General features: G+C 42.8%; 2 protein-coding genes across 4 annotated transcripts; both read left to right on the top strand.

Annotated features, from left to right (window-relative positions):
- Positions 1-201: 201 nt before the first annotated feature.
- LOC120064961 (glucoside xylosyltransferase 2-like) lies at positions 202-18,386 on the top strand. 3 transcript variants are annotated; one of them, XM_039015572.1, is made up of 7 exons: positions 202-581; positions 9,633-9,834; positions 13,020-13,151; positions 13,885-14,136; positions 14,580-14,703; positions 16,251-16,423; positions 16,817-18,386. In XM_039015572.1, exons 1-7 carry the CDS (start codon positions 313-315, stop codon positions 16,994-16,996), a joined length of 1,332 nt encoding a protein of 443 aa, XP_038871500.1. In that variant the 5' UTR covers positions 202-312; the 3' UTR covers positions 16,997-18,386. The 3 variants fall into 3 exon arrangements, with proteins under 3 accessions (XP_038871500.1, XP_038871499.1, XP_038871501.1); XM_039015571.1 differs by having other exon boundaries at positions 14,520-14,703; XM_039015573.1 differs by having other exon boundaries at positions 477-581; positions 9,637-9,834; positions 14,520-14,703.
- A 2,666-nt stretch (positions 18,387-21,052) lies between these two features.
- LOC120064960 (serine/threonine-protein phosphatase 4 regulatory subunit 2-B-like) lies at positions 21,053-27,294 on the top strand. Its single transcript, XM_039015570.1, has 9 exons — positions 21,053-21,162; positions 22,609-22,690; positions 22,885-23,055; positions 23,689-23,782; positions 23,914-23,951; positions 24,867-24,941; positions 25,076-25,204; positions 25,299-25,555; positions 25,784-27,294. Exons 1-9 carry the CDS (start codon positions 21,126-21,128, stop codon positions 26,128-26,130), a joined length of 1,230 nt encoding a protein of 409 aa, XP_038871498.1. The 5' UTR covers positions 21,053-21,125; the 3' UTR covers positions 26,131-27,294.
- Positions 27,295-27,541: the final 247 nt, after the last annotated feature.

Genomic DNA, 27,541 nt, shown 5'->3' with positions numbered 1-27,541 from the left:
TTTGTTTATCTGGTGTGGGTAGATTTTTCATCAATACAATTTTGAAAACCTAAATCCAGTTACTTGATGCATTGCGATGGATGAGTTCAATTTGAGACCTCAAACATCTCTTCTAGAGATTACGGTAAAAGAATATTAGACCCTCCTCCACTGAGTTCATGAATGTGCAAAGCTCCTCTTCGCTCTCTATCATCTGCAGCATAATGCAACAGAGCAGTAACGACAAAATGTAAACTCTAGGCGTTATTGCCAATTCACAGACATGAAAGAGGAATCTTGTGCTCCTCCAAATCATTAGAACAATTTCCCACGATGAGAATTCACTGCAAAGTGGTTGTGATCGCTGTCTGTTTAGGAGTCTTTCTACTTTTGTACTTTTTGGGGGGGAATGCTGCAGACGATCCGCCTTTGAAAGAAGTTGCGGAGGATTACTATTTTCCAACGTCCTCTGGGCTTGGACACATTGTTGCATCGAAGTTAACAAAAAAGCCTCTCGATGAACTTCACATTCTACAGAAACAACCACTCACGGACCGAAAAGAAGCGAAAGTAGTCAGAGGAGGCAATGCGATCGCAAAGCGGTAAGAAATTCTCGGACCATTGCTTGTTGATGTGATTTATTATTGGCTTTTTCTCCACGCCTAATTTTTTCCTTCAACCTTTTGGCACGCATTTAAAGACGTAAGATGTCTCAAAAGTCATGTGGTGATTTTCTGCACTTTTAATCTACCGATTGCATTACTATCTGCTTACCGATATGGTTTATTTTCTATTGTTCCTTTTGGAAGTTATGGAATGAGTCCACACGTATCCTTTCCCTCTTCATTCAGGAGACGTGCTCCCCCATCAAAAACATACATGGGCTCAAATCTCAATTCAAGGACGTTGCCAACAAGCAATGACTTTATCTGTCACGAGAGGACCAAACATGCAATTGTCATTCAAATCATATTTTTATTATCACATGTATTTCTCTTAATGACCGATCAATGTATTGATTGGATTTATTGCAGAGGTATTTGCACGTAATCTCTCACCTATTCGGTGAGTTGTGTGCATATTTGATCGCATGATGAGCTCAAATAATTGTTTGTACACCAGTTTAAGAAAAAGGCTCGAGTGTAAAAATAATTGGGTAGATTTGTGGGGTTTATCCCTTTTTAAGTCCTGTGGTTAACGGGTTTAAAGGTCACCTTGAGAGGTCTTCAATATGGAGTATAAATGAGTCCAAGGAGACCCACTGATTACACCGCTGGGGACTGACGAGCATATATTTACATATCTTATAGAATTACTTGCATCCAGGACCTATGCCTTCACTGCCTTCATTGGGCAGCAGGTAGCCTAGTGGTTAGAGCTGCAAGATCGAATCCCCGAGCTGACAAGGTAAAAATCTGTCATTCTGCCCCTGAACAAGACAGTTAACCCACTGTTCCTAGGCCGTCATTGAAAATAAGATTTGTTCTTGCCTAGTTAAATAAAGGTTAAAAAAATTATGTATTTGTCCCTTCAAAGTAAACAAGCCCTTCTAGATATATAATGAACAAAAATATAAACGCAACATGTTGGTCCCATGTTTCATCAGTTGAAATAAAGGATCCCAGAAATGTTCCATAAGTACAAAAAATGTATTTCTCTCAAATTTTGGGCACAAATTTGTTTAAATCCCTATTAGTGAGCATTTCTCCTTTGCCAAGATAATTCATCCACCTGACGGGTGTGACATCTGATGAAACAGCATGATAATTACACAGATGCTCCTTGTGCTGGGGACAATAAAAGGTCATTCTTAAATGTGCAGTTTTGTCACACAACGCCACAGATAAAGTTTTGAGGGCGTGTGCAATTAGCATGCTCACTGCAGGAATGTCCAGCAGAGCTGTTGCCAGAGTTTAATGTTAATTGATCTACCATAAGCCACCTCCAACGTCGTTTTAGAGCATCTGGCAGTACGTCCAACCGGCCTCACAACCGCAGACCACGTGTAACCACGCCAGCCCAAGACATCCACATCCGGCTTCTTCACCTGCGAGATTGTCTGAGATCAGCCACCTGGGCAGCTGATGAAACTGGGTTTGCACAACCAAAAATTTCTGCACAAACTCTCATTGAACTTAATTTGCGTCCTCGTCTTGACCTGACTGCAGTTTGGAGTTGTAACCTACTTCAGTGGGTGAATTCTCACCTCCGATGACCACTGGCACGCTGGAGAAGTGTGCTCTTCACAGATGAATCCCTGGTTTCATCTGTACCGGACAGATGGCAGACAGCATGTTTTACATCGAGAGCGGTTTGCTGACGTCAACGTTGTGAACAGAGTGCCCCATGGTTGCGTTGGGGTTATGGTATGGGCAGGCATAAGCTACGGACAACGAACACAATTGTATTTTATCGATGAGAATTTGAATGCATAGCGATAACGTGACGAGATCCTGAGGCATTTTGCCGTGCCGTTCATCCACCGCCATCACCTCATGTTTAAGCATGATAATGCACGTCCCCATGTCGCAAGGATCTGTACACAATTCCTGGAAGCTGAAAATGTCCCAGTTCTTCCATGGCCTGCATACTCACCAGACATGTCACCCATTGAGCATGTTTGGGATGCTCTGGATTGACATGTACGCAGCATGTTCCAGTTCCCGCCAATATCCAGCAACTAAGCACAGCATTAGAGGAGTGGGACAACATTCCACAGGCCACAATCAACAGCCTGATCAACTCTGTGAAGGAGATGTGTCGCGCTGCATGAGGTAAATAGTGACCACACAAGATACTGACTGGTTTTCTGATCCACTCCCCTACCTTATGCATCTGTTGGTCACAGATACCTTATCTCTATTCCCATTGAAATGTGAAATCCATAGATTAGGGCCCAATAAATGTATTTCAATTGACAGATTTTTCTTATGAACTGCAACTCAGTAAAATCTTTGAAATTGTTGCGTTTTATATTTTTGTTCAGTGTAGATGACCTCAACTACTGGTCAAAACAATATGTCATCCCATGCTCTCATCCCCTCTTTCCTGTGCCTTCCCGGATAATAACTAGGCAATGGTTTGTCGTCTTCCACCATTTCTGTCCAGGGGTTGAAACATTTTGTCTCCTATTATATTTTTCCTCTGTCAGGCTATGATAATATAATCCAGATTTGATAGTCTAAAGGCAATACTTTCTGTTGTAAAGCTTGCTTTCACCACACCAGCGTTTCCCAAACTCAGTGCATGTTTTGGTTTTTGCCTTAACACTACACAGCTGATTCAAATGATCAAAGCTTGATGATTAGTTCATTATTTTAAATCAGCTGCGTAGTGTTAGGGCAAAAACCAAAACGTGCACCCCTTGGGGTCCCGAGGACCGAGTTCGGTACATACTGCCCTGCACTGTCCAGTTTGATCAGTGAACTGGTTGGAAGCGTTTATAAAGCATTCAGACTGGACCATAGTGTCCTAGCAGTGACCACACCCACACGTGTGTGCTCTCTATTGATAAGAGAAATGGGGTGATGGAGGAAATTGACTAAAGCAGGTTTCACAAACCATAACATTGCAGTGACATTATGTAAAGCTAAATGTCATCATGGATGACTAAAGACTGCTCTCTCTGTCTGCAGGTCTTGAAACCTTCCTGCTTACCAAATCACCCTGGCAAGGTTTTAAGGGACATCTTATGTGGGCCTTATCAAAGGGAAAAAGCTCATTTTTTTGCAGGAGAATGAGCCAATGAAGGAGAGAAACAGGGAGAAAGTACCTCCTGGGAGACATGGGCAGAGGCTGGCGTTGAGTAACTTGGAAAATCTGTTTATCAGAATACACGTGGCAAGGGCTGATGATTCACTTAAAGAGAATGTAACTTTATTCAAATCCGTTATGCACGGGGAGGACTTTCATATTCAGAAAGGAAAGCAAGCACATTTTTGTTATTTTCTCCAAAACCTCTGAAATTCCCTTCTCGCAGTCTTCATCCAAGCAAGCCTTCAGCTCATTGTAGTAGTGGGGCGTGTCTGATTCTGAATAGTGTAAGTCATTTTTGATAGATTTGTTGAACAAGGTAAGCTGTATTGTCACTGCTTTTTTTTCAAGGTTTGAAAGATTGTTGCAATGCAAGCCCAAGGCCTCATAGGCACAGTACTCTCTGTTGTCAACAATTAGTTCAGTTTTTGTTGTATCCCCTCAGAGCTAGTCCGAGTCTGTCCAAATGTTTCCAGATCGGTGGAATATACAGTACCAGTCCAAAGTTTGGACACACCTACTCATTCCAGGGTTCTTCTTTATTTTGACTATTTTCTTCATTGTAGAATATTAGTGAAGATAGCAAAACTCTGAAATAACACATGGAATCATGTAGTAACCAAAAGTGTTTCTTCAAAGTAGCCACCCTTTGCTTTGATGACAGCTTTGCACACTATTGGCATTCTCTCAACCAGCTTCATGAGGTAGTCACCTGGAATGCATTTCAATTAACAGGGGTGCCTTGTTAATTTGTGGAATTTCTTTCCTTAATGCATTTGAGCCAATCAGTTGTTGTGAAAAGATTAGGGGTGGTATACGAAAGATGGCTCTATTTGGTAAAAGACCATGTCCATATTATGGCAAGAACAGCACAAATAAGTGAAACGACAGTCCATCATTACTTTAAGACATGAAGGTCAGTCAATCTAGAAAATGTCATGATCATTGACAGTTTCTTCAAGTATAGTTGCAAAAACCATCAAGCGCTATGATGAAACTGGCTCTCATGAGCACCACCACAGAAAAGGAAGACCCAGAGTTACCTCTGCTGCTGAGGATAAGTTATTTCAAGTTAACTGCAGCTCAGATTGCAGCCCAAATAAAATGCTTCAGAGTTCAAGTAACAGACACATCTCAACAACATCTGTTCAGAGGAGACTGCGTGAATCAGGCCTTCATGGTCGATTTGCTGCAAAGAAACCATTACTAAAGGACACCCATTAGAAGAAGAGACTTGCTTGGGCCAAGGAACACGAGCAATGGGCATTAGACTGGTGGAAATTTGTCCTTTGGTCTGAGGAGTCCAAATTTAAGGTTTTAGGTTCCAAACGCCATGTCTTTATGAGACGCAGAGTAGGTGAATGGATGATCTCTGCATGTGTGGTTCCTACCGTGAAACATGGAGGAGGATGTGTGATGGTGTGGGAGTGCTTTGCTGATGACAGTCAGTGATTTATTTCGAATTCAAGGCACACTTAGTCATGCTGGTTACCACAGCACTCTGCAGCGATACGCCATCCCACCTGGTTTGTGCTTAGTGGGACTTTGGACAATGACCCAAAACACACCTCCAGGCTGTGTAAGGGCTATTTGACCAAGAAAGAGAGTGGTGGAGTGCTGCATCAGAGGACCTGGCCTCCATAATCACCCGACCTCAACCCAATTGAGATGAGTTGGACCGCAGAGTGAAGGAAAATCAGCCAACAAGTGCTCAGTATGTGGGAACTCCTTCAAGACTGTTGTAAAAGCATTCCAGGTGCTGGTTGAGAGAATGCCAAGAGTGTGCAAAGCTGTCAAGGCAAAGGGTGGCTACTTTTTAAGAATCTAAAATATATAGTTTGATTTGTTTAACACTTCTTTTGGTTATTACATGATTCCATATGTGTTATTTCAAAGTTTTGATGTCTTCGCTATTATTCTACATTGTAATAAATAGAACAAATAAAATAAAACCCTTGAACTTTTGACTGGTACTGTCGTTCTAACACTCAGACTACCTCACATAAGCAGCATGTGCTTCTTAATGGGGCTTTGCTGAGTCTGTGTTCACAACATTAATTTTACTGGTCCAGGCCAGATATAAACTCAGCAAAAAAAGAAGCATACCTTTTTCAGGACCCTGTCTTTCAAAGATCATTTGTAAAAATCCAAATAACTTCACAGATCTTCATTGTAAAGGGTTTAAACACTGTTTCCCATGCTTGTTCAATGAACCATAAATAATTAATGAACACGCACCTGTGGAACGGTCGGTAAGACACTAACAGCTTACAGACGGTAGGCAATTAAGGTCACAATTATGAAAACTTAGGACACTAAAGAGGCCTTTCTACTGACTCTGAAAAACAGCCAAAGAAAGATGCCCAGGGTCCCTGCTCATCTGCGTGAACATGCCTTATGCCTCCTTGCAGCACGCCTGAGGACTCCAGATGTGGCCAGGGCAATAAATTGCAATGTCTGTACTGTGAGACGCCTAAGACAGGACGGACAGTTGATCGTCCTCTCAGTGGCAGACTACGTGTAACAACACCTGCACAGGATTGGTACTTCTGAACATCACACCTGTGGGACAGGTACAGGATGGCAACAACAACTGCCCAAGTTTTTCCTAGCCACAGTGCTTCTACACCTGCATTGGTTGCTGTTTGGGATTTTAGGCTGGGTTTATGAACAGCACTTTAATATATCAGCTGATGTAAAAAGGGCTATATAAATACATTTGATTTGAGTTACACCAGGAACACACAATCCCTCCATCAGTGCTCAGACTGTCCGCAATAGGCTGAGAGAGGCTGGACTAAGGGCTTGTAGGCCTGTTGTAAGGCAGGTCCTCACCAGACATCACCGGCAACAACGTCGCCTATGGGCACAAACCCACCGTCGCTGGACCAGACAGGACTGGCAAAAGGTGCTCTTTTTTATTTTACCTTTACTTAACTAGGCAAGTAAGTTAAGAACAAATTCTTATTTTCAATGACGGCCAAGGAACAGTGGGTTAACTGCCTTCAGGGGCAGAACGACAGATTTTTACCTTGTCAGCTCAGGGATTCGATCTTGCAACTTTTTGGTTACTAGTCCAACGCTCTAACCACACCTCTTCACTGACGAGTCGCAGTTTTGTCTCACCGTGGGTGATGGTCGGATTCGCGTTTATCGTCGAAGGAATGTGTTACACCGAGGCCTGTACTCTGGAGAGGGATCGATTTGGAGGTGGAGGGTCCGTCATGGTCTGGGACTGTGTGTCACAGCATCATCGGACTGAGCTTGCTTCATTGCAGGCAATCTCAACACTGTGCGTTACAGGGAAGACATCCTCCTCCCTCATGTGGTAGCCTTCCTGCAGGCTCATCCTGACATGACCCTCCAGCATGACAATGCCACCAGCCATACTGCTTGTTCTGTGAGGGATTTCCTGCAAGACAGGAATGTCAATGTTCTGCCATGGCCAGCAAAGAGTCCGGATCTCAATCCCATTGAGAACGTCTGGAACCTGTTGGATCGGAGGGTGAGGGCTAGGGGCATTCCCCCCAGAAACGTCCGGGAACTTGCAGGTGCCTTGGTGGAAGAGTGGGTTAACATCTCACAGCAAGAACTGGCAAATCTGGTGCAGTCCATGAGGAGGAGATGCACTGCAGTACTTAATGCAGCTGTTGGCCACACCAGATCCAGAGGTGGGACCAAGTCATTGTTTTACAAGTCACAAGTAAGTCGCAAGTCTGACTCATATCTCAAGTCAAGACCGACAAGTATCAAGTCAAGTTTCGAGTCCTAAACAAGTCATAATGTGCTCTTCACCAAATGTAATACCATTTCATATTTTTAACAAGAGTAATAGTTAGTATATTACATTTACGCAAATCATGAATGCTTTTAAAAATATCTATATATTTATTACTTTCCAAATAAACGTTATATTTCCATGGGTAGCCATGAGAAAGACCCCCCCAATAGTGATCGACTATCAAGGATCGCTATGGGGCGCAATCGGGCGATGTAGGCTTGTACACAATCGCCCAACCTTAACACACAGACACACACACACACTTTGTGTGTGGTTACAGTAGGCTAACGTATGTCAATAGTTTTAGGAACAGCAGTAACGTCAGGCAGGATTTAGGCTACCAACTGCCTAGTCAGTTGTAGCTCAATCTTGGGTGCAATGATGACGTTCCCGCACTGACTGACTGTGTGGAGGCTCATTTATTTAGCCTACATGCTACACTAGCCAAGTTATAAATTATATAGCTGTCGGCTATATTAGCCACGACTTACCGTTCTTTGTGCAGCTTCAAATGTCGAACAAAGTTGGAAATTGTTGCGCCTCAGTCTAATTTTCTTCCCGCATGTTTTGCAAGTTGCAATCTGTTTTTTTTTTATACAGCGTCGTCTTTATATCTGAAAATAATAATATTGGGTATCATCTTTCCAAGGGCTCCATCTGAATTCACCCGCCGACGTTCCTCTGCACTGCACTGCAACGCACAACTTTTTCTCAGCTGGCACAATTTGATTGGCTGCTGTCCGATTCAAACTCTAATCCGTTAAATGAAGAGTTGATGCGCTGCACACTTTTTTTTAATAGTGTAATTTTTAATATTTGGGCTTGGGGAGGGTATCAAGTCAGCTTGGGGAGGGTATCAAGTCAGGTCGAGTCAAAAGGCTCAAGTCCAAGTTAAGTCATTGGTGTTAAAGTCGAGTTGCAAGTCATCATATTTGTGACTCGAGTCCAAGTCATGTGACTCGAGTCCACACCTCTGCCAGATACTGACTGTTACTTTTGATTTTGACCCCCCCCCCTTTGTTCAGGGACACATTATTGAATTTCTGTTAGTCACATGTCTGTGGAACTTTTTCAGTTTGTGTCTTAGTTGATTCTTATGTTCATACAAATATTTACACATGTTAAGTTTGCTGAAAACAAACGCAGTTGACAGTGAGAGGACGTTTATTTTTTTGCTGAGTTTAGTATGCATCATAGAACAACACATTTTAGGGTTAGGTTGCAGGTTAAAAGAGAGAATTCCTCTCCCTCAGTTACATGCCCCCTACTAATATTGTACACAGTACATGCTCATAAATGAATTGTTCTTGAAAGAGCCATCAAAGCCTAGACTAGAGGACAGGTTTCTCTTGAGCCCTGCCATCAATCATAATCTGTGTTGCATGATTGTCCCTCAGCCATGCAGAAAACGAAGTGTCACGCTTGGAGACTGTCCTGCAACCCACCTTTCCAAAATCCTTTCACAACTGGTAGACAAAGGATGCTTTGTTCTAAAGGAGGATTTTTGTGGCCATGAGTTTGCATTCTTCCTTTGCTCATGCTAATGCCTACATTTACAGGTGTTATATAAAAAAAACACAGCCCAAGTGCAGCTCTGAGTATCTAGGTCTAGTTCTACATTGAGCTATAAACATATATATTTTTCAGACTGATATTCAACTCTGGCTGAATCCATTTGTATTTAATGGCAGTCTCTGCCGCTGTGCAGAGAGAATTTATAAAATCAGATATAAAAACTTGAGCATTAGAACAAAGCCCAGTGGATATATACAGACCTACAGTACAGGGGGAGGGACTTCTGCTTACTCTGAAGAGTCTTCAGGGATGTCTTAACGAAGGCCTTGAATATGGACGTGTTGGTTAGCTGTCTGTCAGTAGAAACAGTGTGATGACGTGCTGTCTGGAATGTATGTGTCTCAGGCATATCCTGTCATGTTCCTGCCGTGCCTCTTAACAAAGCTGTAGATGTGTTCTCATGGCGTTGCCGTTGATATGTCCTTGATGAAGTAGCAGCCTTGCTTTGGAGCGACATGGCTCTGGTGTTCGGATGTTATTTGATGAGGCTTCTGTTAACTGAGAGTCTTTAGTCTTGTTGCCCCTGTGTGTTCCCTTGTATCAGACAGAGGGGTGACATGGGACTGGGCAGGCTCTCATCGAAGCGTGCCCGAGCTGAAGAAGTCATGCACCTGGCCGTGGTGGCCTGCGGGAACCGCCTGGACGAGACGCTTACCATGGTCAAGTCGGCCCTCCTCTTCAGCATCAAGAGGATCAAGTTCCACATCTTTGCAGAGGACCCTTTGTCCTCTCAGTTTGAAAAGAAGGTAAGTACCCTCAGGCAGGTACTAGAGTGCATGATTTAGGCTTTAGGTACGGTATGTTTCTGGAAAAGGAACACACTAATTCTCAAAATATAGGCCTTATTGAATATTTTCAGAGACTCATGCTTCTCATGCATATCTTGGTTGCTGCTCAGTAATATATTACATTTACTGCCAGATCTGAGCTTGTTTAAAAAAAAAAAGTCAGCTTTTTGAACTCCCTCTTGCTTCAACATCTTACAGGCTTCAGACCCTTTTATCTCAAGGCCGATCATGTGACTCAGACATTTCTCACTGCATTACCCATGCAACATTTCAGTCATCTTTAGTTTGTTTATTCACGATCCAAGCTTTACAAAGTCAATGTGTTGGGCTACTGTGTAGCTGTAAATCTAAAGGTATACATACTGGTAAATGAAAACAGCATACATGCGTGAGGCTACATGCCCTTTGAGTGTGTATGGGGTATGGTCTGTGTAGCATGTGAACCTCCCCTTTATAATTGGCTTCATGCTAGCCAGGAAGTTGAGTTAGTTAAACCCTAAAATCAGTAGCATATGTGCAGGAGATGGAACATTCCATGTCTGGCCTGCCTGCGCTGGTCAAAAAGGAGGTAGAAGAGAAGGGGTGAAAAGGGGTTCTGGCCTCGATCTATGCACTTAGTCAACAGAAACCCGGCCAGCTCCGCCCACTGATCTTTGTTTTGGGGCCAAATGATTTAATAATGCTGATGAATATGGAGGGCTTCAGAATCTAACGGAGCAGAAATCGTAGGCCTCTGTGTGACAGTGTTTACTTTGAGGGGCTAACCCTCAGGCTTGGACAGAATGGGCTTCAAATCGGCTACCTCTTGTTTAGGTTAGTTTCACTGGGTTAGGCGTAGTTCTAGCAACAGCTGGCAGCATTATGGTCAATGTACAACACCACTGCACTTACTGTAAAGACATGACTTCATTGGTTTACTAAAACTTCCTTAGATGTGTACAGTGCCTTTGGAAAGTATTCAGACCCTTTGACTTTTTCCACATTTTGTTAGGTTACAGGCTTATTCTAAAAGTGATTTAAATAGTCCCCCCCCCCCTCCCCCCCTAATCAATCTAAACAGAATACCCCATAATGACAAAGCAAAAGCAGGTATAGACATTTTTGCTAATTTATCATTTTTATTATTACATTTCCATATGTATTCAGATGCTTTACTCAGTACTTTGTTGAAACACCTTTGGCAGCGATTACAGTCTCCAGACTTCTTGGGTATGACGCTACAAGCTTGGCACACCTGTATTTGGGGAGTTTCTCCCATTCTTCTCTGCAGTGAGCTTGTGGGTTTTACTGACTGATCAGAGGCTACCAAGTAGCCAATGGCGACTTTGAAGGAGCTTCAGGCCTTTATGGCAAAGACTGCCCAATGTGTGCATGTGACCACAAGTGCTCCACAAATCTGGCGTCTATGGGAGGGTGGCAAGAAAAAAAAACACTCCTCAAAAAAAGCCACATTAAGTCTTATGTAAGCTTAGCCAAAAAGCACATTGGAGATTGAGTCCAAGTGGCAAAAAGTGCTGTGGTCAGATGAGACCAAAATGGAACTTTTTGGCCTTAACGCAAAACGATATGTCCGGCGAAAACCCAATACATCTTTCCACCCAAAGAACACCATGCCTACAGTAAAGCACGGTGGTGGCAGCATCCTGTTGTGGGGGTGTTTCTCTTCAGCAGGGACTGGATCACTTGTCAGGATAGAAGGGAAAATGGAAAGTGCAAAATACCGACAGATTCTTGAGAACCTGCAGCCCTCTGCCAGGAAGTTTAAAATGGGAAGATGGTTCACGTTTCAACATGCCAATGACCCAAAGAACACTGCCAAAGCAACCGTACAGTGGCTGAAGGACAAGAAGGTGAATGTCCTTGAGTGGCCTAGTCAGAGCCCCGACCTAAATCCAGTTGAGAATCTGTGGAATGACTTGAGTGCAGTCCATGAGCGTCACCATGCAATTTGACTGATTTTAAACAATTCTGCAAGGAAGAATGGGCAAATATTGCACAGTCTAGGTGAGCAAAGTTCGAGACGTATTCAAAGAGACTCATGGCTATAATTCAAGCAAAAGGTGGTTCCACCAAGTATTAACTCAGGGGTGTTCACTTATCCAAATAGGGTATTTTACTGTTTTTAATTTTAATTTTCAGATTTTTTTTTCTCCCACTTGCATATTGTGGGTTACTGTAAGGCTGTAGGCAACAAAAGGTGAACATTTTGAAAGTGGGTGGTGACTTTCTATACCCACTGTAAATAAGGTATGTTTTTTATTTGTAATAAATTTGCTAAAATATCTGAACCTGTTTTCGCTTTGTCATTTATGGGGTATTGTGTGCAGATTGCTGAGGATTATGATAATTTTTTATCCATTTTAGAATAAGGCTGTAACATAACAATGTGGAAAAAGTCAAGAGGTCTGAATACTTTCTGAAGGCACTGTATGTAGACTTGAACTCTCAGGAGTGTATGGTGTCCGAATAAGGAATATTTCCATTTGCTCTTTCAGTGATCCCTCTCCCATACACCTTGACTCAACCTTTCGAGTTGCAGTTTTGTTACTTTGGATGTTAGATATGCGACGATAAAGGAGACACCTTGTGATGGCATCTTAAAATAGCTGTGCTGCCTTCCGGGTGGCGCAGTGGTCTAGGGCACTGCATCGCAGCGCTAGCTGTGCCACCAGAGTCTCTGGGTTCGCGCCCAGGCTCTGTCGCAGCCGGCCGCGACCGGGAGGTCCGTGGGGCGACGCACAATTGGCCTAGCGTCGTCCGGGTTAGGGAGGGTTTGGCCGGTAGGGATATCCTTGTCTCATCGCGCTCCAGCGACTCCCGCGGCGGGCCGGGCGCAGTGCGCGCTAACCAAGGGGGGCGGGTGCACGGTGTTTCCTCCGACACATTGGTGCGGCTGGCTTCCGGGTTGGAGGCGCGCTGTGTTAAGAAGCAGTGCGGCTTGGTTGGGTTGTGCTTCGGAGGACGCATGGCTTTCGACCTTCGTCTCTCCCGAGCCCGTACGGGAGTTGTAGCGATGAGACAAGATAGTAATTACTAGCGATTGGATACCATGAAAATTGGGGAGAAAGGGGGGTAAAAAAAAAACTGGCTGTGCTACCTCTAACAGATGATGGTGTCTAGTAACTTTGTAGTTTCTCTTTCAGCTGAGCCAGTGGGCCCGTGCTGTCTCCAACAAGTTCCAGTACAGTATCTACCCAATCACGTTCTCTGTGGGGAATGCAGAGGAATGGAAAAAGCTGTTCAAGCCCTGCGCTGCCCAGAGGCTGTTTCTCCCTGTAAGGCTGCAGCACATTTTCTCTCACCTCTCTGTGTACTATATCATATTTATCAAACATATACACTGATTTAAACTGATAGAGATATATATTAATCAGCAAATGTGTTTAGATAATTGTCCATGCCATCTGTTTCCTATTTCTGTTCCACTCTGGGCTGCATTCTGACCCCAATGCATTTTCTATTAGATAGATAGGTTTAGCTTAGTTTACGCAAGCATACGAGTGATATACCCAGAGAATAATAGTGTATCCTTTTATTATGGATTTTACTTGTTGTATTACATTTGTATATAATCAATTACCTTAGCATGGTAATATATATGGATTTATTCATACCCATTGACCTTTACTTAACAAACCAGCAATCCCCAGAGATTGAATTCAATGGACATGCATATGTCTTTTTTTTAATGGACTATCTTTGAATCAGTGTGCACACACACATTGCTTTCTCCTCGTACACATTGCATCACACTGTTGTAAAAAGTGGTAAGCAATCCATGACTGCCATTTGATTGATTGGCAGATGATTCTCCACAAACCATATACTTTGCAGGTGCCAAGTGATATTTGATTCTCATCAGGAACAGATTGCTTTGTGGTTGTTCTCTTCCCTCAAGCCATTGTAGGTTTTGAGATGGCACATACTGTATGCATAAAGGTCTGTCACTGGAATAGGAAAAAATTTGATATTCTGATTGTAACTTACACATGATTGTCGTGACAATAGGTGATCCTGAAGGACGTGGACTCTCTACTCTACGTGGATACAGATGTGCTGTTCCTCAGGCCCATGGATGATATGTGGAGTTTCCTCAAGGCCTTCAACACCACCCAGCTTGCTGCTATGGCCCCAGAGCATGAGATCCCCAAGATTGGCTGGTACAGCCGCTTCGCACGCCACCCCTTCTACGGGGTCACCGGGGTCAACTCTGGAGTCATGCTGATGAACCTCACAAGGATCCGAAGAACTTTGTTCAAAGTAAGGATCATCAATCAATCAACATTTTGGTCATATTCCCTGTCCCATGTCACTCACTACTGAGAATTTCTGCCCTGTTGTCCACCTCTGAGTTAAATCTCTAAGGAGAGTAGTTGTATCATTCAATCAAATGTCTGAAGCCAGCCAGCTTAAGATATGGCACTTATTGGCACTCCGTCTCAACAGTTGGAGTGCTCAATGTAGCGTAGGCCATGATTTAAGGCTCTGTGATTGTCACACTCACATTAGAGCAGTGCTTCAGCACACTCGAGCTCAACTTGGCATTTCCCTGCATCCAAGAAAGAGCATTACAAATTGTAACTTGGGGAATACTTGGCTAAAACTCTGTAAATTTGCTCCTTTCAAATTGGGCAATTCTGTAGTGTAAGATGTGTAGCTGCTACTTGGGTTGTGGAGTACACCAGTCCTTGTTCCTACTCCAGAACAGCATGATACCCAGTGGCCTGTCATGGGAGGACCTCCTCCACCCACTCTACCAGAAGTACAAGAACCACATCACTTGGGGTGACCAAGACCTCCTCAACATTATCTTCCACTACAACCCAGGTACACTCTACCACACCACAAATACGAAAATAAAATGGTATATCATTTCACCGCCATTCATGTTGACAGCAAGAGCTGTACTTAGGCTTGCATCAATTTACAATGTTTCCCCAAAACATGATTCCAAGGGTGGTTGCATAAATGTCATCTTGTATGGAATTCAATACAATTCCTTCAGGCAGGTGTCGTTATTGGTTTTCCTGCTCTAATACAACCACAAGAAAGAACTCTCCTGAATGAGGTCAATGCTGTGGAACTAAACAAGCCTGCGGCTGCAGCAGATTCAGTCACAAGTACTAAGTGTTCCAAGCCTTAAGTAGACTTGGCAGGAGCATTGTTTGCCTGACAACATGAATGGAACCTGCCTGCTAAACAAGCATATCCCTAGCAGCATCCCCAAATACATATATTTTTTTGAAGGGCCATGTGGAGGGAGCAGCCAGTCACTGTGAACGATCTGCATCCAACATGGAAAGACTTTAGTCTCTGGCATGTGTCTGATCCTTCTCCTTTTATGTCTGCCCGTAACCCGGTCTCAGAGCATTTAGTATTATTCTGTACGTAAATCCGAGACACTCCATTTAGTGTATGTTACATTTCATATGGTTCTATCAGACAGATGGTTACTTAAGGCAAAAACGAAAGTGGATGGGTGAGTTCGAATCTCATCACGGACAACTTTAGCATTTTAGCTAATTATCAACTACTTTTGAGCAACTTTGAAAATACTTAGCTAACCCTTCCCCTAACTTTAACCATTTTAGCTAACTCTTCACATAGGTTAAAGGGAAAGGGTTAAGGCTAACTCCTAAACTTAACCCTAACCCCTAAACCATCTAGCAACACAATGGTTGCGAGTTCAAATCTCATCACGGACAACTTTAGCATTTTGGCAACTAACTACTTTTTAGCTACTTTGCAACTACTTTGCTAACCCTAACTTTAACCCTAAACGTAACCTTAACCCCGCAGCTTAACTAACGTTGGCGAGCTAGTTAACGTTAGCCACCTAGCTAGAATTAGTAACATATCATATGTTTGGCAAATTCAACATATTGTACATTTAGCAAATCTTTTACATAATACGAAATGTAATTCGTAACATATCATATGAAATAGGTGATGGACATCCACAAAATAATACATACTATACATCATACGAAATGGAGTGTCTGGATTTACTTACAGAATAATACGAAATGCTCTGAGACTAGGTTGCTGCCCTTGTTTCTGGTTGAAGGGGATTCTCCATTGGTGTTTTTCCTCTCTTCCCAAGCCAAGATTTAATGCATTTTTAAAAGGACTAGAATCATTTTAGTTGTGAAGCAAGCCATTTGATAATTTACATGTTTTGGGATCAGCAAAACATGAGTTCTGAACGATTATCATTGTAGGTTGAAGTCATTCGTTTTTTCCCCTAAATGCTGTCTTTGGTACTAATCAGTTTTTTTCCCCCAATACTGGTGTCACAGTATACACTATGGTAAGCTTTGAGACATTGTGCAGAAATCTGACAGACATGTAATGGTGTGTTCCTGTGTTTGCAGAGTCTCTGTACACCTTCCCATGCCAGTGGAACTACAGGCCTGATCACTGCATGTATGGGAGCAACTGTAAAGGAGCGGAACAGGAAGGCGTGTCCATTCTCCACGGGAACCGAGGAGTGTATCATGATGACAAGCAGCCAGCCTTTAAAGTAGTGTATGATGCAATACATGAGGTAAGAACAATCTATTCATTTGAGTGGATTGTTTCACTAAAAATTGCACGTTTCTTTACTAGATTGCCGGTTCCATCCTTTGGGACAAAGGCAACAAAATATGAAGGGGGAGGATCTCAGAAAATTATCAATCTTGGTATTAAATCCTTCTGTCCTTTTCTCTCCTTGGAAATGCTGTGGAAATGTTAACGTAAGGAAATCCTTGTCTCACCGCAACATCAGCCCCCTCTGCTGTCCATAGATAAGCCTTTTATTAACCACACAATTTGATTCATATCCATCCCCTTCTACTGTACCTACAGTAAGCCAATGGCACAGTTGATTTATAAGAGGTTTGATAAGTTACCACTACTGGTGTCTAACCCTGAGGCCTGCAATGATTCTGTTTTACAGTACCCCTTTGAGGACAACTTGTTCCAGTCGCTGTTCTATCCCCTCCAGACCAAGTTTCTGGACACTGTCAACACCCTGTGTGGTCGGATTCCCCAGGTGTTTCTCAAACAGGTAGAGAAAACCATGAGGACCGTGTACGAGAAGAAAGTGGTCCGTCATGTGAAGCCTCCACCTAAATAACTACAGGAAACTGGATAGAGGAAGTTGTTTCTGACATCACTATGGGAATCTTTCTGTGGAAGATGTGCAATGTCAGGAGTCCCCAGACCAGACTGCCATATTATGACTGACTGAACTAGTATGGAAACTGATTGATGGAATCAGAATGCGTTGCACAGCACAGCGGATCACAAATGACATTCCATTTGATTGGAATGGTGGAATGGATCATGATGATCATGTAGGACAGGCATTCAGTGCTGGTCAATGATGCCGTGTGTGGGGTAAGCTTGCCTTATCACCCACTTAATTGTTTTTACAGAAACTGATTTACAGGTAAAAATGTGATTGGCTTCATAATTTGTTTAATACCTTTTTTAAGTACAATGCTTTCTTCAGGTCAGGATTAAGTCCTGGTGGAGAGAATTAAGTGGGAATTAAAAAATGGCAGAGATAATTTTGTTTCTCTTAAAATGTGCATGAAAGTGTCTGCCGTAACACCTTTATACCTGAGGCTTCTGGAAATGGTTTGAAATGTTCCTACTCTGCATGGAGGTCAGCGCCTAACTGATCCTTTTATGTCAAACAAAGCTAATGGGTCTTTGCTTAACCAGAGCTTTCTGTCAAAGACAAAATCACTTGCATATCTGTACATGTGGATGTGATTCAACTTGTCCAGTTCTCCAAATGCCAACGACAGTATTAAACACAGTATCATGAACATATCATACACTAGAAATTACCATTCATATTTTGTATAGATGTATAGGTAAAGGCCCTATTGCAGGGGTAGGCAACCCTGTTCCTGGAGTGCTGCAGGCACTTCATGTTTTTGCTTTAGCTGACCTGGAAGACAAGGTGTGTTGAATTTATGCAATCACTGAAGTGATCAATTAGGTCAGGTGTGGTGCCTTAGTTGGAACAAAAATCCTACAGTACTCCAGGAACAGGGTTGCCTGCCCTATTGCATTGCGGTAATAGTTTGACTTGTGCAAATAGAACAGGGCATGCATACCATTAGTCCTCTATTCAATTGTCAAAGCATTGCAAATCCCTATATGAAGAAGCAGTGTAGTTGTCACCGATCAAAACTACCAAAGTGCTAGTGCTTATAGTCGGACAGTATTTTCAAAACTATGTGCCATGTGTATTAATAAATGCTCTTAAAATGTTTATTTTGTTTGTGCAAGAAAAGGACAGTAAACTTAATGAAAGTGTCTTGCTATAAAGTCATACTATCAGTGAGTGATACAGTATGTGTACTCTGGGATTTATAATGTGACGTTCGTGTAGCCTACTCCATCGGTTGTCATGTGTGTTTACCGGTAATCATTTAAACTGGAAACTCAAGATGGTTGTATTTATACATGCTTATGTTTACTCTTTTTTCAGAATAAAGAAAATGCCAACAGTTCTGTGTCTATATTAGTGGAACATAAGATATGCACAGCCTTGCAGCTATAGATTCAAGACATTTTAAATATAACATGCAGGGGACACTCAGTGGTTTGTCAGATGCCCATCCTGAAGTACATAACGTGAAGAAAGCAAGGCAATGATTTTTAGAGGATAGGTATCTTTTATAGAAGAAACCCTTCAGCTTGAAGGTGCTGGCATGAATGTACAGTGCGTTCGGAAAGTATTCATACCCCTTGACTTTTTCCACATTTTGTTACATTACAGCCTTATTCTAAAATTGATTAAATTAATGTTTTCCCTCAATCTACACACAATACCTCATAATGACAAAGTTAAAAGTTATTTTTGCACTTTTTTTTTTTTTTTTTAAACATCTGATTTACTTAAGTATTCAGACCCTTTGCGATGAGACTCAATTGAGCTCATGTGCATCCTGTTTTCATTGATCATCCTTGATGTTTCTACAACTTGATTGGAGTCCACCTGTGGTATATTCAATTGATTTGACATTATTTGGAAAGGCACATCTACCTACAGTGCATTCGGAAAGTTTTCAGACCCCTTGACTTATTCCACATTTTGTTACGTTACAGCCTAATACCCCATAATGACAGCAAAAACATGCTTTTAGACATTTTTGCAAATGTATAAAAAATATGAAATCATATTTACATACGTATTCAGACCCTTTACTCAGTACTTTGTTGAAGCACCTTTGGCAGCTATTGATTAGAGCCTCGTGTTCTTGGGTATGACGCTACAAGCTTGGCACCTGTATTTGGGGAGTTTGTCCCATTCTTCTCTGCAGATCCTCACAAGCTCTGTCAGGTTGGATGGGGAGCGTTGGATGTTCGATTGGATTCAAGTCCGGGCTCTGGCAGGGACACAAGGACATTCAGAGACTTGTCCCGAAGCCACTCCTGCGTTGTCTTGGCTGTGTGCGTAGGGTTGTTTTCCTGTTGGAAGGTGCGAAGGACCTCTCTGTACTTTGTTCCGTTCATCTTTCCCTCGATCCTGACTAGTCTCCCAGTCCCTGCCGCTGAAGAACATCCCCACAGCATGATGCTGCCACCATGCTTTACCGTGGGGATGGTGCCAGGTTTCCTCTAGACGTGAAGCTTGGCATTCAGGCCAAAGAGTTCAATATTGGTTTCATCAGACCAGAGAATCTTGTTTCTCATAGTTGGAGTCCTTTAGGTGTCTTTTGGCAAACTCCAACCGGGCTGTCATGTACCTTTTACTGAGGAGTGGCTTCCGACTGGCCACTCTACCATAAAGGCCTGATTGGTGGAGTGCAGCAGAGATACTTGTCCTTCTGGAATGTAGAGACAAAGATTTGTATAACTAAACCAAGATAGACCACAACTTATCGTTTACAATGGGAACAAATGAGTCATAGTGGGCAGAGCCAAACACGGACTAGCGATATCCTATTGGCGCGTTCTAGTAAACATCTCCATATGTCTGTTAGGGAACGCCTAATCTAAAGTGCGCGTGTGCAGTAACTATATTCGTCTTTGCACTCTTAAACGGCGCGATTTTTAAAAACCTTTGCAAAGGGTAAAGTCTACAAAACTTAGTCCACTGTTCATAAAATATTCTAGTTTTGGGAACAGACGACTGTATTGAGATCAAATGTTTAATCGATGAGAAAATTTGCAGAATGTTGGCCAAAATCAATCTCGTTCCATCTTCTTCCACTGCCCGCCATATTTGGTAGTGAGTGGAAACGCCAACCGGATGCTTCACATTTATACTTCCAGTGAAATATCTGTCTCATTATTCTAGCTGTGGTAGAGAGGTCAATAACGGTATAATGCATTGAGCCTATTGAACTCGATCCGAAACAATATAATTGCCATGGAAACGCGTGGGGGAAAGGACCGTGGGTCGAGATCCTGGGTCGCCTCATTTCCCCCAGCAAAATTAGCCTACATTTAGGCTCTTGTTTATGTGTATTTCACACTATGTTGAGGTCAAAATCGGAGTATGACGCTTGTATGGATGTCAAGTCAACCCTGATGTCGTTAACAATCGACTGCATTACAGTTAAAAACAGTATTGACTAGCACCACCGATTTCTGTATGTCAGTTAATACGAACGGAAGTTAGCCTTTATCAGTCACTTCTTCTAAACCTGAAAATGGATCACTTGTATATGTTATACAGCCAAAAACAGTAAATCCAAATCGGACTTTAGTAACCACATTGTGAGCTATGTTATAATATAATCACAACAGATTTGAAGAATATTCACTTTGTTAGATGATATTTGTTGAATGTACCCCCATCTGGTCTGCGTTCCAATGATCCTTTACTTAATCTATTTTGCAACTTGTTGAACAGCAGCGTACTCCTTGTACTTTCTGCGTTCTGAATCTGATCCGCAATGACCTCACGAGCGCCATATTAAAACGCTTCTTCTTCCCCTTACATGTTATGGGGCAGCGCTATCCGGGATGCTTTGGACGTCCATACCCTAACCAAAAATGTGTATAACTAAACCTACATCTCATTGTTATATCTCTTTGTTAGAACCTTAATCCATACCCTAACCATAACCCTTACACACTAACCTTAAAACCTATCCTTACCATTTTACATTTCAACTTCAATGTGGGCTATGGACGTCCCAAGGATCCCAGGTAGAATGGACACACTACTTTTTTGTGTTGAACGCAGCCACCACTAGTCTGCCTCTTGCTCCAAGAGATTGACAGAGGACAACAACATGATGGAAATTGACTCACTCCAAGAGGCGTTTAAAGGTTTTTGGGTTTCTTATGAATAGCGTAATACTTAAAGAAAGTCAGACTTTTTGTTCGACTTTTTTCTATACTACAGTGGTTATATTGCCATAAGGTGTTGAATGTAGCTAACGTTAGCTAGCTATAAGCGTATGTTAGCTAGTCAGCTAATGCTAACATTCGGAAGAATAAGCAATGTTGCTAACTAACGTTAGCGTTTCCCCTTTAGCTTAAAGGTAGCTAGCTATCAATTCTCAAACCACCAGAGGTTTATATATTTATTTCTGGATTCAACAATTTAACTAGCTAGTTAGCCATGGTGCTGTTGACAACTCCATCGCACAGCTAACGTTAGCTTAGCTAGCTAACGTTAGCAAACTAATGAACTGATTAAGTTAGCTACCGGTAGTTAGCAATGATGTATACACCATTGGTAGTTAGCTACCATTTCCAGTTAGTTGGATTGTGAACTTTTCTATTGACTACGTTAGTTAGCTAACTAGCCAGTAAGACAATACTATGAAGGTAATTGTTGATGTTATGTAGCTAACTGGCAAGTTGTCCAGCGAGCTAGCTAACATGCTAGCTTGCAAGTTTGAGTTCACTTAACCTGGCCAATGCCAATGGCCACAATTAGCTAGCTCGCTGGGTAGGTCGCTATAAAGGTTTATGAGAACACAATTACATTTTCAGTTGGTGTCAGTGTTAGTTAGCAAGCTAGCTAAGTCGATCGGCTCCATTTGACATTTTCCTTTCTTGAGCTGGTGAGCTAAATGGCTGAACAAATCAAATGTATTTATATAGCCCTTTTTACATCAGCTGATATATCAAAGTGCTGTACAGAAACCCAGCCTAAAACCCCAAACAGCAAGCAATGCAGGTGTAGAAGCACGGTGGCTAGGAAAAACTCCCTAGAAAGGCCAAAACCTAGGAAGAAACCTAGAGAGCAACCAGGCTATTAGGGGTGGCCAGTCCTCTTCTGGCTGTGCCGGGTGGAGATTATAACAGAACATGACCAAGATGTTCATAAATGACCAGCATGGTCAAATAATAGTAATCACAGTGAACAGGTCAGGGTTCCATAGCCGCAGGTAGAACAGTTGAAACTGGAGCAGCAGCACGGCCAGGTGGACTGGGGACAACAAGGAGTCATCATGCCAGGTAGTCCTGAGGCATGGTCCTAGGGCTCAGGTCCTCTGAGAGAGAGAATGAGAGAGAGCATACTTAAATTCACACAGGACACCGGATAAGACAGGAGAAATACTCCAGATATAACAGACTGACCCTAGCCCCCCGACACAAACTACTGCAGCATAAATAGCATGAACACACTGACAGTGTTGTAGTCACAAGTCATCATTAACATTAGCTAGTTAACGTCAATGGCTTCATAAGCAAGCCAATCTATCCAAAGTTCCCTGCTCTGTTGTGTTGTGCTAACTGACTTGATATTACTGTTCTCTTTAGACTTTGACAACAAAGGGAAGAAAGAAGTGGCACCGCTGCTCGACCAGTTTCTGTGTCATGTTGCGAAGACTGGAGAAACCATGTAAGGAATGTTCATATTGTCAAGCTTGTAGCTACAGATATCATGCATATGAGAGGATGAAGCATGCTCAGTGGGATAACTTAAACATCACTGGTTGAAATTATGTAAAAGGCATAGTCCTAGATCATGCCTAGTCTTCTCTTCTGCATGTGCTGTATTACTTTTGCTAAGAGATCTGTGCTCTGTCTTTCCAGTGTTCAGTGGTCTCAGTTTAAAAGCTATTTCCTCTTCAAACTGGAGAAGGTGATGGACGACTTCAATGCCTCAGCACCCGATCAAAGGGGGGTAGCCAATCCCAATGTGGACTCCATTCCATTTGAGGACATGAAGGAGAGGATACTGAAGATTGTGAATGGATACAATGGGTAGGTACCAGTATAACCTTTTAGAATCAACTGTTTTCTTGCGATCATGTCATGCCATCTAAAGAGTTAACGTTGCTGACTTTGTGGTGGTTGTACAAGGGCGCCATCTACTGGAGAGGCTTTCTAGATGTCACACGTACTGTAGTGCTCAAATTTATTTTTTCTTTTATTTTTACCTTTATTTAACTAGGCAAGTCAGTTAAGAACAAATTCTTATTTACCGTACAATGACGTCCTAGGAACAGTGGGTTAACTACCTTGTTCAGGGGCAGAAAGACAGATTTGTACCTTGTCAGCTCGGTGATTCGATCTGGCAACCTTTCTGTTACTGGCCCAACGCGCTAACCCCTGGCCCGGCGCGCTAACCCCTGGCCCGGCGCTCTAACCCCTGGCCCGGCGCTCTAACCCCTGGCCCGGCGCTCTAACCCCTGGCCCGGCGCTCTAACCCCTGGCCCGGCGCTCTAACCCCTGGCCCGGCGCTCTAACCACTAGGCTACCTGCCGCCCCAATGGCAACCATATTGTAAACACGCATGTCATTATAGTTTATTTTATACCTATCTAATTTCACTTTTTTCTTGAGCTAGCCCTACCTCAGGTTTATTTGAGTAACCTCCTCACTTACTTCCCTCAGAATTCCGTTTACGATTCAGCGTTTGTGTGAGCTGCTTACAGAACCCAAGAGGAATTACACAGGGACAGAGAAATTCCTCAGAGGTGTTGAGAAGGTGAGTGGAGTGCCATGTCTGTTTAGGAGCAGTTGTGCAGTGTTATACTAGATTAGATGTGTGTAGTCTCTATATGTTGTATAGTATTTATATTTTGAAGTGTTTGTGTTGAAGGGTTTTTCTTCTTCCAGAATGTGATGGTGGTCAGCTGTGTGCATCCTACTTCAGAGTAAGTGTTGTTTTTGTCCTTATTGTTATACATTATATCAAGGAAACATTTTTACAAAGAGGTGATTCGTTGTATTTATACTGAACAAAAATATGAATGCAACATGCAACAATTTCAACGATTTTACTGAGTTACAGTTCATATAAGGAAATCAGTCAATTTAAATAAATTCATTAGTCCTTAATCTATGGATTTCACAACTGGAAGGGCCTGGGAGGGCATAGGAGGGCATAGGCCCACCCACCGGGGAGCTGGCCCAGCCAATCAGACTGAGTTTCCCCACACAAAATGGCTTTATTACGGACAGAAATACTCTTCGGTTTCATCAGCTGTCCGGGTGGCTGGTCTCAGATGATCCCGCAGGTGAAGAAGCCGGATGTGGAGGTCCTGGGCTGGCGTGGTTACACGTGGTCTGCGGTTGTGAGGCCAGTTGGAAGTACTGCCAAATTCTCGAAAATGACATTGGAGGCAGCTTATGGTAGAGAAATGAACGTTAAATTACCTGGCAACAGCTCTGGTGGATATCCTGAAGTCAGCATGCCAGTTGCATGCGCCCCCAATTTAAGACATCTGTGACATTGTGTTGTGTGACAAAACTGCACATTTTAGTGGCCTTTTATTTTACCCAGCACAAGGTGCACCTGTGTAATGATCATGCTTTTTAATACGCTTCTTGATATGCCACACCTTTTAGGTGGATGGATTATCTTGGCAAAGGAGAAATGCTCACTTACAGGGATGTAAACATTTGAGAGAAATAAGCTTTTTGTGTGTATGGAACATTTCTGGGATCTTTTATTTCAGCTCATGAAATGTGGGATCAACACTTTACATGTTGCGTTTATATTTTTGTTCAGTATAGGTTATATGAAGTAAAATATTTTTTGAATTACTTTGTTTCTCTCTGTCATGAAGGAAAAACGGATGCAGTGGTGTGAATAGAATGAATGGTGTCATGTTGCCTGGGAACGCATCTGCTTTTACGGAGAGGTAAAGCTCAAATGACAGGTTCCTATTTTCTCACCCTAGTTTCCTCAGTGATAATTGCCTAAAGGTAAACCACTCACATTTCTGACACTTTTCTTACACTACATTTCTTTCACTCTTCCTCTATTTTCTTGCAGGAAAGTGAATGGCCCAGGGACCCCCAGGCCGCTGAACAGACCAAAGCTCTCTCTAGCGACAAACGGCCTACCGGACAGTACAGAAAACAAAGACCCTACCACAGAGCAGGGACATGACAAACCCTCCAGGTACTTCAGTTGCTACCCAACAGACCGTGTGATACTCACTTCCTACTTTTTTCTTTTGATGAATTGAATGTGTGATGAATCTTCGCTCTCTCAGTGAGGTGTCGGCATCAGGTACCCAGGGGAGCTCTGTGAAGAACAAGCACCATGCCGACGAGGAAGAAGAGGATATGGAGGCTGAGCAACACGAGGTGAAGAGGCTCAAGTTCAGCAAAGAGGATGAGCAGGAGGGGGACACCCTCAGACACGGCCACAATGACAGTTTGTCGGAAGAGGCAGAGTCCATGGTCCAGGAGGAGGAGGACGAGAAGAGAAGTGAGGCTCCCAGTACTGCTGGGACTTGTGAAGACCAAGGTAGGACTGGTTTTTCACTCTTTATTTTCGCCCATCATGCCGACATGCATTGCTGGTACAATCCTTTGTGGATATTAGCACGTGTATGAGCAGAACCAGGAGTTGCCTGAATTGGCAGAATTCTGAGGTGTTCATCGCAGGTTCAGCTTATCTGCTTGCCAGATCTACATCAACCCTTATGCAGTTAACATTAGTAACTCTATTTTTGTGTCCTTGCCTGTCCCACAGAGCCATCGAGCACACAGTTGGAGCCATCAGCAGGGCCCGGGGAGGACGAGCAGGCAGAGAGGGAGGTTCCTTGTGGCTCCCAAGAGGAATGTAATGACATGGACCAGTCAGAACAGCAGGCCCCTGCTGGCGTCCTGGAGAGCTCTGAGACGCGGGACAGCGATGAGGGCAGTGACCCAGTCAGCAGCAGCAGTAGTGTCAGCAGCAGTTGCAGTGAGGAGAGTGGAGCCAGGGAAGAGAGAGCCTCTGCTCCCTCTAGCAGTACTTCTGAGCCACCTGCAGAGGGCGCCATGGAGAGCGGTAGCCTGGACACTGGGACCAGTGAGGAGCCCATGGAGCAGGACTAGGACCTCAGCATCCATCTGTTGACTATTTAGAACATCTGTCCTCAAGTCCAGCTTGAGTGTCACCGGTGAAGGGGATGCGCCATCCTGGTCCCCTAGATACTTTACGCCTTGTCTACATTTTGGGCACTCCTCAAAATGACCACCTGATGTGGGCATAAACATTTTTATTTTGAATCAAATATAAACTGGATTTTGTTTCTACATTATTTAGAGTTTTCATTTTAAGGCTTGTGGTCTCTAGAGGTCTTTGTTTCAGCCTTGATCAGTCTTTGGGGTTGCAGATGATGTTTGTTGTAGCTGTGCTGATAGGTCGGGGTGTTCGCTGGCTTTTTCCCCTCATCAGTTTAAGCATTTGTCAGGAAAAGTAAACCAGGCAGTTTTTTCCCTGTAGCCAGTTTCTCTCTGTGGATTATCACCTCTGCCACACCAGAGTCGAGACAAAGCTATCGCCGCTAATTAACTTCCTCATTATTTATGCTGTCAGTTACTCATTCCGGCGATGAACTAGCTATAATCATTTCTGTTTCTGACTGAAGCACAAGCCTTAGCATCCAGCTCATACCACTGTTTTTACTCGTGCCGCCATCTTGGTTGTTGAAAAAATTTATATTTCCTTGTTTGTTTCCCCCCCATCTATTTTCCTCGTGAGTTGGGAGTATTGAAATAGATTTTCCATATGTGTCCTTATTCTCCTTTTTAAATGCATCTATTTTCTTTGCGATGATACACTACCGACCCAGCTCAGAGTAATATAACATGCTACCTTTTACCTTAAAATGTAACATATCATTTTGGGTGCATTGAACCATCATTTATATGAACATTTCATCTGAATTACTTATTTTGGAAAATATGTTTTTTGACAGCCAGTTATTTCATTTCCAAAACCAGCTGTAAGTACAAAGATGACTTCTGCTTTGTATTGTGATGTCACCAAGTTGTTTGACTGACAGATATCCAGAGCATTTACTGGTTACCAGCTTTACACCTGTTTCTGCAGCTGTACTTTTTGATATGTAGAATTTTAAATTTCTGTAAAGTAGATTTTTGTAGATTGTGATACAGTATATGTTCACTGCCTTTGTGAAACCATATATAATTGTATAGTTTGTGTATGCTCTGAATGATTGGGCTTTCAATGCGGTATTCAGATAAAGCAATAAATGTAAAAAAAAAAAAAAAAAAAAATTGTGGTCATGTGTTCTTTCTTGAGGCCTTCCATCTATTCCACTGAGCTGCTCTTAAAGGCTTTCGCATGTTCACCTTCCTGATGATCAGATCACCTCTTATGTAATGACGTCTTAACATCTCTGCGGACTTATTCTAATAAATGTGTTGTTGAAGACGTGAGCTTCTTAAGCTGGGTTTGCTATTATGTGGTCAAATGCTCAGTTCAGGGCGATCAGTAATC

This window comes from Salvelinus namaycush, chromosome 20 (genome assembly GCF_016432855.1).
Source record: "Salvelinus namaycush isolate Seneca chromosome 20, SaNama_1.0, whole genome shotgun sequence".
NCBI lineage: Eukaryota > Metazoa > Chordata > Actinopteri > Salmoniformes > Salmonidae > Salvelinus > Salvelinus namaycush.
Note: the sequence above shows the minus strand (reverse complement) of the source record. Positions and strands in the feature narration are given on the sequence as shown.

Excerpts from the sequence above, each read along its gene's own strand:
- LOC120064960 (XM_039015570.1), top strand. The coding sequence starts at position 21,126 with ATGATGGAAATTGACTCACTCCAAGAGGCGTTTAAAG. Across the intron at positions 21,163-22,608 it reads ACTCCAAGAGGCGTTTAAAG|ACTTTGACAACAAAGGGAAG; the intron begins GTTTTTGGGTTT and ends TGTTCTCTTTAG. Across the intron at positions 25,556-25,783 it reads TGGGACTTGTGAAGACCAAG|AGCCATCGAGCACACAGTTG; the intron begins GTAGGACTGGTT and ends CCTGTCCCACAG.
- LOC120064961 (XM_039015571.1), top strand. The coding sequence starts at position 313 with ATGAGAATTCACTGCAAAGTGGTTGTGATCGCTGTCTGTTTAGGAGTC. Across the intron at positions 582-9,632 it reads GGCAATGCGATCGCAAAGCG|ACAGAGGGGTGACATGGGAC; the intron begins GTAAGAAATTCT and ends CCCTTGTATCAG. Across the intron at positions 9,835-13,019 it reads CCTCTCAGTTTGAAAAGAAG|CTGAGCCAGTGGGCCCGTGC; the intron begins GTAAGTACCCTC and ends TTTCTCTTTCAG.